The 9,663-nt window shown below is 36.9% G+C and overlaps 1 protein-coding gene across 1 annotated transcript; it reads right to left on the reverse strand.

The window, feature by feature from the left end:
• Positions 1-1,380: 1,380 nt before the first annotated feature.
• On the reverse strand, positions 1,381-7,973 carry LOC102234685 (UDP-GlcNAc:betaGal beta-1,3-N-acetylglucosaminyltransferase 7). Its single transcript, XM_005800335.3, has 2 exons — positions 7,761-7,973; positions 1,381-5,402 (listed from the first exon to the last, which is right to left on the reverse strand). Exon 2 carries the CDS (start codon positions 5,399-5,401, stop codon positions 4,148-4,150), a length of 1,254 nt encoding a protein of 417 aa, XP_005800392.1. The 5' UTR covers position 5,402; positions 7,761-7,973; the 3' UTR covers positions 1,381-4,147.
• Positions 7,974-9,663: the final 1,690 nt, after the last annotated feature.

Genomic DNA, 9,663 nt, shown 5'->3' on the forward strand with positions numbered 1-9,663 from the left:
TCAAAGAAGGTTCTGTGAAACCTTCACGGCTTCACAGAACTGCTATGTTTATACTGAGATTACATTCATAAGAACTCTATGTACTAATTAAGAGACTTCTGAAGGCAATAAATTGTACATAGGGTTATCAGATTAAATGGAACAAAAACATGCATGCTGTACTATTCATGTTCTTATTGGTTAAAAAGAAAGTTGAAAACAATGTCGGTCTATTACATAAAATCCTAATAAATATAACAGTTTTAGTTCTAACTTAACAATAGCTGAAATAAATGTTGAATATAGTGTGATGGTATCTAACAGATAATAATGGAAATAGAGAAGAACATCCATTTATTTTCAATTTTTTGTAGTTAGTAGACATCTCATGGCTTCCTTAATTTGCTTCTGTCGTAATGGTGATCTCCAGGATAAACAATGATGTCCCTTGTTTAAAGCTCTGCCATTTGTGGTCCTCTAGAATGATGGAGATATATTGTGAAAGTTTGCATCCTCATCCAACTGTCTGTGCAATCAGACTGACATCAAAGGCTCCTGCTAATTAGTGCTGGCAAACACAAAGCTCTGGCCTGGATGCTGGTTGTGTACTTGCTGACACAGACAAACATCACCACTAGAGTGAGAAATTTTCACCAGAATATACAGCACATTCTGACAGCTGCTTGATAAATCAATTCTGTCATTTTTAATGATTTCACTTAGCAGAGCAACTTTAGATAAATTAAAGCATGGTGCCCTCTTACACAGTAACCACCCTCTGTGACTGGTGTATGTTCAAGCATGAAGCTGTGACTTTCATCCCACTGCCTACTACTCTATGTTTTCTGTAACCAAATTCCACCCGCACCCCTTTAGCCCAATGCAAATTCAAATTCAAACCACACTACTAAAGACATTCTTGCAGATTTATTTACTTTTTTTCTATAATTCAAGATTCTTGCAGTGCCTTAATAGAGACACAGTACATGATAGGCACACACTTTATACACACTTGGGTCTGATAAGCCACGCTGAAAAATCCTATAAAAGAGATAAATCAGCTCAGAGATTTGACTCTAGATCACTTTAACATGTCTATAAAACAAGAGATGGTCAAAGGAGATCAACTTTTAGCTACTGGTTAGGCAAGCGCACTCTCATGAAACACAATCTAAAGATGATCCCATTCCTGTATTCCTTCTTATGTACTTGCACTCGAAGGAGAAGGTATTTCTTTTGTTATGAAAATCAGCTTTGATGTTCATAAAAGACGTGTGTGTAAGTTTTGCTATGTAACCTAAACCTCACAGTGATACTGATCTCCTTTTATTAGGTGATATGATGTGAACTTGCACTGAGATTTCAGGAGCTGATAGACAAAGATAGCCAATGTGGGACATATTGATTGTTAAGACTGTGAAAAGGTTTATTTACAGATGACATCACATGTACAAACATTGTATGTGTGCATATAGAAATATATACACACACATGTGCGCATGTATCAATATTACATACATTTACATTACTTAGTCTTAATCACCACTCACTACAGCCCTGCCTCTTGGGGTTGTAATTACAGAAGTTTACATTATTACATTTAAATAAATTCAAGAACTCCCACATTTGCCCCCTTCTTTTACTGGGGGGGGGCAACAGGTGCCATACAATCGTACCAGCAACAGTTTGAAATTCACAGTGTTATTGTCACCTCCCTTTCATAAATTTATGTCAAGTATATCAGCACTTAAATCCACAGACTTAATGAGTGAAACAGGTATAAAGATGTTTTTTTTTAAGTTATATGTATCCAGTAGATGTCTAGATTAAATCAGACATGTTCCAAAGCAACAAGTGAAATGAATTAAGTTATCCAGGTGTTACTATAGCATTTTTATTATTTCTCAAAGTGGCCAGTGATATTGAAAAATTATGCCTCAATATGATACACTGAAAAACCCCCATCTATAACACATGTTTGATTGATGTAACTAAAAATATGGTCTGACAACATAAATGTGTTGAATGACTCTTCACTAAATAATTTATTCGAGTTGTTCCTAAATCAAACATACAAATATTTTTTTTGAAAGCCAATTAAAGCAAATTTAGTAGTTTATCCAGATTAACTGGTTTCTTTCAAAATTCTGCAATTTTGAAGTTTCAGAATCACACACATAATGTTACACAATGTTTAAATGTTTTGACTTATTTTTTAAAAATGTATTTCAGTATGATCTCCAAAATATTGCATTTATTCAAAGTAAATCCAGCTATGTATATCCAATTTAGATATCATTTAGGGTAAATAACATAACAATTGAAAAAGTGGCCAATTTCAAAGCACTGTTTTTGCTTTAAATCAGGTACAACTAAAAACAACCTTGGCTCGCAGTACACTAACTTAAGTAAACATATTTATTTGAGTTTAGGTTTGTTAAATAATTTATTCTTTCACATTTCTTAATTTTATGTTTGTGTCTGTTTTCATTTAACAAGACTGATATAAGTATTAATCACAAAGTATGCCCGTATGGTGCGCTGTCTTTGTCCACAGAAGTTGGATTTTCTGAGTTCCCAGTTGGAAAAAAATAAGAGTGCCTGCCCAATATAAATCATAATTTCAACTCAAAAAAGTTGGAAGTAGCTGCATAATCCAGAGTTCTACAACAAATATAGCTGCAGTACATATACATGTATGTCAGGCTGCAAGTATAAAATCTATGAGCAACTCTTGATAGTTTGTCTCTCCTTACGCCACTCAGACCGCGTTTAAGGAGACACAAACAGATCACATAGTGCTGTAAAATCCATATCTCTAAACAAATTCCTTTATTATTTAAACACTTTTAGTGGAGAGAAATGCATAGCTTTGTCTTACGCTGCCTATAGTTAGCACCAATCCACCTAATAATTTCTACCAGTTTTCCAACTTGCCACTAGAAAACACTCAAGTGTGATGAAATTTCCGTAACAAACGAAACGCACCACTACAGATAAAATTAATTTAATTTCATAAAATTGTTTTTAGTTTAGTTTAGTTTTTTTTCTTTTCAAAGAAATATTGTTTGGGTTTTATTTGACCTGGTATAAATGAATCAAACAAAACTCTGAATAAAAACTAAATACTTTACATTAAACCAGGTTAGCTGTATTATAACATTTAACAACATAACTGTTTTGCCTTGAAAGAAAGTCCAAGTAGCTATATTTATTAATGCAAGTTAACAAGCTGTTTTGTTGTTTTAGTGCAGTTGTTTGTTCATCTGAAACTCCAGCATTTAGCTTCTATTACCCAAAAGGAGGCAGTTTAGAACATCAAGCTGCATGCTGGAGCAGAAGCAACCTTGATTTCAAATGAAACACTTCGGTCTTTTACTTATACATAATGCAGTTATACTTTTCTCTTGAACAAAGTTGCTTTAAAGCAAAGCTAAAACCCCATTTGTTTAGAGTTGCCTTTGATTATTAAGTGGATGCAAATTAATTCTAGTCTGCACTGCAACTTTTTACTTCACTTTATTTTGCCGCAGTAACATAAAGCTTCTTTTTTCTTTGCTCGTGGCGTTTTGTTTTTGTCATGTAAAGCACTTCGAACTGTGTGTTGTTGCTGAAATGTGCTATGCAAATAAACTTGATTTGAACTGCTTTCTGATGTTGCAGCAAATACAGTAAAACATGTTTTGATATTGCATAGTGTGTGCTTTGGAAACTTAATGCAGCTAAATTTATAAACTTAAGTTTATAATTAGTAATAGTCTAAAGAGAGGACAGTGGAAGAATTGTTGTTTGGACCACATAAAGGGTGAGGAGTAAGTCATCTATCATTGCTTGTGGCACAGTGAGACCATTTTTGAACATTTGCAGCAGAGCCTGCAGCTGCATATTATCAGAATAAAAATGTGATTGTGATAGATACTGTCTCTGAATTTGAACGCTAACAGAGTTGTCAGTACATACATATAAACCCACAATTTTTCATGAACCTTTAAAAATTGCAATAATTTACTTGACAAATTAAAAACGCTCTTCGACTCTCTCCAAAGACTCATAAAGGAGAGTTTACTTGGAAGTTTGCTTTGTTGCTCGCTGCATTTGGCAGCATTTTCCTTTGGTGCTCTCTGTGGTAAAGTTCAGCTACGGGGTTTTGTCTTTAACTCTCCCGGAGCTATAGGAGTTCCACTTTCTTCGAGCAGTTCAGTTCACTGTTGACCAGATGCCACATGTGCATGAGGTCCGACGGGAGGAGCTTGTGCACTACTATCATGTTTTTGAAGAAACAGGGCTCTCGGTTCATTTTACTGTTTTTGTTTTTCACTAAGCCAAATGTCTTGAAGGCATTGTGTTTTACAGGCGTGACCTGCAGCACTTCCAGGCACATACCCAAGAATACATCGTCAATGGGGTAGATCTCAAGGGTCTCTGCTGCCCAGTGAAGCCTCCTTGCAAGCACCCCATGCATGAGAAACCCCCCACCTCCAGCATATGGAGGGTAGTAGGTTTTATTATAGAGAGCATGAGGAATGTAATATTTGTTTTCCTTCTTACGAATGGGCTTAGCCTTGAAAATCACATCCCCTACAAACAGGTTCTTGTCATGGCTGCTGCCTTCTAGAAACTCCAAAATGTTCTCCACACTTACAAAGACATCATCGTCCCCCTTGAAGACATACTGTACTCTGGGGCAGTAGGTGTGGAACCACTTGAGAAAATGAGTCTCTTTAAGTGTCAGATTGAAGAAACTGTCTAAGAAGTCCCACTGAAGAAGATCTCCATAGATATAGTTCTCATACTCTACAAGTTTTTGATGATTAGCTCTTTCTTCAACATTTGAAGGCGTACCAAGCAGGAACAAGGTTTTTATCCTCTTCCCGTCGACCACCTGCTCCTTACCCCAGGTCTTTCGGATTACTTCTCTGCGGTCATGCTGGGTGGCCACTGATTTAATCACCATGAGCAAATAAATCTCCCCTGTGCACTTCTCTGGGTGGTTGAGAATCATAGGGAAAAAATGGCAGTGGCGATAAAGCATGAACTGCTTGAAGTTGTCCTCAAGCGCCCTGAACCAAGCCTGGCTTGACAGGTTGAGGTTGGCGCTGCAGTTGGAGCTGGTCACGTCCCAGTTACCGGGGCTGGTGTTGTTGGTAACTCCGGGCTCCTGTGTGGTAGCCCAGGCTTTGACTTTTGGCTTCTGCCTGCCAGCCTTCCAGAAGCTCTTTAACCCCAGGTGCAAGCCAGGTCCCTCCTCTGGAGGGGCTCTGGATCCATCTGCCTGGGAAGCGTGCATACGAGCTAGCCGCTCCAACTCAAATGGAGTCCCCATGTTGATGCTGCCCCTCTGGACAACGGTGAGCGCCACCACAGCCAGGAAGAACATGGCACACACCCTTTTGTACACTCTCCAGCGATCTCTGTTGTTCATTCTACAGGAAGTCAAAAATCACAGACAACGTTAGGATTTGTTAACAGTATTGAGTAGTACATTTTGATTTGAAATGTACAGTATTTGCAAAGTCAATGAGAAGATCAAACTTTTTTATGTCTGTGTAGATTACAATGCCTTGCTTAAATACCAATGTTTTCACATTAAAACCACAAACATCCATCCACTCATGGTCTTTACCTACATATCCATGAAAGGTTGCAGTGGTTGCCTCAGGACACCTTGGACCTGGTGGCAATTACAGAGCTACACAGAGACAAGCAGACCAAATAACCACACCCACTATACCTAAAGGTAATTTAGAGAGACTAATTCCTCACCACATGCATGGGGTGAAAATGCAAACTCCATACAAAAGGCCCCAGTTCAGGGTTCAAACCCAGGACCTTCTTGTTGCTAGACAACAAGGCTGTACCACCATGCACTCAAATGATAAGCTCCTCTGTATCCATTTATTTATTTTTAATTTTGTATAATAGACCAGCAGTAAGGATAACTGTCAGCTGAAAATACATTTATATATGGTTATCAAAATTTTTTAATAAGAAAAAACAGAATACTGTGGCATGAAGGTTTGTTCAACCAAATTGATCTGATCTATCTGAATACAATTTGATACAGATAGTTGTCCCCTGATCAGTAAATCCATTCATGTGTGACTTAATTTCAGTATAATCAAGCTGTTCTGTGAAAACTTAAGAGGTTTGCGAGGGAACATCAGCTACTAAATCACATAATGAAAACAAAGGAACATACTGGACAGGTCAGTGATAAAGTTGTGGGACTGTTTAACAGAGAAGGTCATAAAAACAATATCCTAAGCCTTGAACATCTCACACAGCACTGTTCAATCCACCATGTAAAAATGCAGTAAGATTGGCAAAAATACAAAACCTACTAAGACATGTCTACCTAAAATGAAAGGTGTGGCAATGAGATTAATTGGAGAAGCAACCAAGAGGCCTGTGGTAACTCTGGAGAAGCTCCAGAGATTCAGAGCTCAGGTGGGAGAATATGTTGACAGGACAACTGTTATTTTTGCACTTCCCAAATCTGGCCTTTATGAAAGACGATCAAGAAGTAGAGAAGGCAATGTTGAAAAAGACCAAGAGACATTGCCTTTGCAGGCCAGGTAAGGGACCCAGCAGCTGAGGAAAAAAAACTGTGTACAGAAAAGCATTAATGGAATTCATTTGAGCAAATTATATCCACGTATAAGAAAAACTCAAAAGTTCAGATCAAACTGAATGTTGTAAGACTTAAAATGTTTGATTCCCTCTATTTTTCAGATCTTTAGTTGTAAAACCATTTATTTATTTCTCTGCTCAATAAAACAAATTGAGGTTTGTGGTTGTAATGTGACAAAGTTCAAAGGCTTTTGCAAGGCATTGACAGCTTGAAAATAAAACATATTACGAGTCTCCTGTTTATTTGGAATAAATTTTTGACGCAAAAAATGTTAGACTATAAGATGTAAAGAAAAAGAAAATATGAGTATCTTTCTGTAATAAGTCAGCAAATACAACGAAACCCTAAATAAAGTGCATTTGATCAAAATCAGAACAAAAACAGGGAGAAGCAAACAATGACATGTTTAAGAACGCACTCTGCTTTACATATTATTTTTTTTCCCCTTTTGTACAATAACAATTAAGATTACCATAGTGGAAAACTCAACATGTAGTCTTTATAATCACACCAGTATATAGGTCTTCTGGAAGAACATGTGGAATGCGCTCCAGATTCTCACATTTCCAAAATGTCATCCTGGGGCTCCCTCTATTCACGTCCACTGAGACAGTGGGCCCCCTTACCTTTGAGGGATTCTTTCTCGTCCCCGCCTCTTAATTATCAGCCAGTTACTGAATGTCAGCTCAGAAATATATAAGTACAAAAACAAACATAAAAAACAAAAACAAAACATAAAAATCCGAGATAAGTAGGAAATGCTCTGTCTTTAAACAGATGCCTTTAGCTTTCTGATTAAAGTATATTGAAACAATAAACCAGATGTGACTTTTTGAAATTGCAAGGAAGAGGAAAATAAAATACTTTAAAATAGTTTTATTGATAATTACAGATATTTAAAATTCATTTTTAAATCACATGTAGAATGTTGAACACCTATTCATATGTTAAATTTGCTTTAATAAAAGGGTTTTTAGTTTTATTTAACTAACGATGAGGTGTCGCAGTTTCATCTGAAGGATTTCCACAAAATATGGGTTGAATAATCTTTTACATATTTTACAGAAAGTCAGGTATACAACGATGACTCTAAGCGAGTGAATTTACTGGTTTGACGCCAACGTTATCATAAAGAAGGGGGCCAACTTACCTGTTCCGTCTTCTGCTTTAGACGATGAGATCGCTCTACCAACCGAGCAGATATTGACTATTTCTAAAAAAAAAAAAAAAAAAAAAAAATACAACAGGGTTTCCGAAAATCCTTAGAGGCGAAATGGTTCTGATTAAGGAGGCAACTACAGAGAAAACAGATGTGCCATGCGAAGCCGTTTCTCTGCGCTCTGATGTCTACGCACCGTTGCGCGGTCACAGCTCAGAAGTGCTGTGCGCTCTGAGCCGCTCTTAAAGGCTCTGCTCCGAGCACGTGAAACAGGATGTGGAAAGTGAATGAGCAGGGCGGCCACGCAAGCAGGGCAGTCAATCAAAAGTCATGCCAAAGCCTCTTAAGACAAACCAAACATTCAGTGTCTCGTTTGTAATGTTTAGATAACCAGATAGGGAGTAGCAGACGTGGAGTCCTGAACTAGCAACCAGGAACACTAACTTAAACTGAGCTTTTTAAACACTATGGAACTTGACAACTGTATAGTCGATGATATATAAAAATCTAAGCAGGTGGTTATTTGTATGGCTCTAAGGGATTTACTCAGCTACATTTATATATCTGTCTATCTGTCTGTCTATCTATCTATCTATCTATCTATCTATCTATCTATCTATCTATCTATCTATCTATCTATCTATCTATCTATCTATCTATCTATCTATCTATCTATCTATCTATCTATCTATCTATCTATCTATCTATCTATCTATCTATCTATCTATCTATCTATCTATCTATCTATCTATCTATCTATCTATCTATCTATCTATCTGAAAAGCTATGCAAAAAAATTATTTATTTATTTGCTTGTTTTTCTTGTTGAATGATCTCCATAGTAATAGTGTGACAATAGAAAGGGTAACATTCATGCAAGAGTAGGAGGTCAGAAACATTCTTCTATCAGAAATAGTCAATAAAATAACATAATGCCAGATATTTAATTGAAAATCTTTTTTTTCCCTCCTTAAGCACATTGGTGTTTTAGAACAGTTTCGAGGGAATCATAAATACAATGTCAAGATAGTAAATCAGCACCTTGTTACCATTGTTGTGCTATCATGCAATCAGACACTTTTATTATCATTACTCTGGCTTTGCAGCATTTACATTTGCTTCTGCTGTTGTTAGTACCACTACATGTCAGAGTGGCTACAATGTACTAAACCTTAGACAGGTGACAAAACTTTCTGAATGCTGTAAGGGTTTGTTTTTTTTACAGCAAATTTCCCAATCAGGCTCATTGTCTGTCAGCCACAGCACAATGAAGGTCACTTGTATATTATCAATATTTGATCTTTTCTTAGTAAACCAACAGTAGATTCCATAGAGTTCACATTTTCGACATGCAGTTTTGTTGAGAAAACAGGAGCAGTTAACATTTTACCTGCAGTCAAAAAAACAATGTTCATTAGCATGTTATGTGAGTGGTCTCACTGGACTAACCTGCAGGTTGAAGTGGCAATCAGAGCTGAGCCAAGGGGAAAGCAAACACTCAGCCATTAAACCATTAAACTGCTGTCATGTATACATTGCGTCTTTACAACTGGCCCTCCACATTTTTATGCTGTCCTGTGAAATTTCAAGTGCTCTTGGGGACTCCAGGCTAACAGGGGTCCTAAGCAGCTGCATATGTTGCTTCAGACCTTCATCACCTTATGGTTGGAGCCAAATGTGTAAGTAATCTATGCCAAAAAACACCAGTCTTTTTATTTTATTTCTTTTGCACTAGAACAGCTAATTGTGATCGTGCCTGCCACTGGCTCCTCCACTTTTAGAGCTTATGTCTATTTATCAGAATGTTTTATTTAGGATGATAAAGCTTCAGAAACAATTAACAATATCAATAAATGGCACATTTTGGTTTTAGTCATTCAAGACAGCTCATTAT

Source organism: Xiphophorus maculatus, chromosome 9 (assembly GCF_002775205.1).
Source record: "Xiphophorus maculatus strain JP 163 A chromosome 9, X_maculatus-5.0-male, whole genome shotgun sequence".
In the NCBI taxonomy this organism is placed as follows: domain Eukaryota; kingdom Metazoa; phylum Chordata; class Actinopteri; order Cyprinodontiformes; family Poeciliidae; genus Xiphophorus; species Xiphophorus maculatus.

Coding starts and splice junctions, on each gene's coding strand:
- LOC102234685 (XM_005800335.3), bottom strand. CDS start 5,401: ATGAACAACAGAGATCGCTGGAGAGTGTACAAAAGGGTGTGTGCCATG.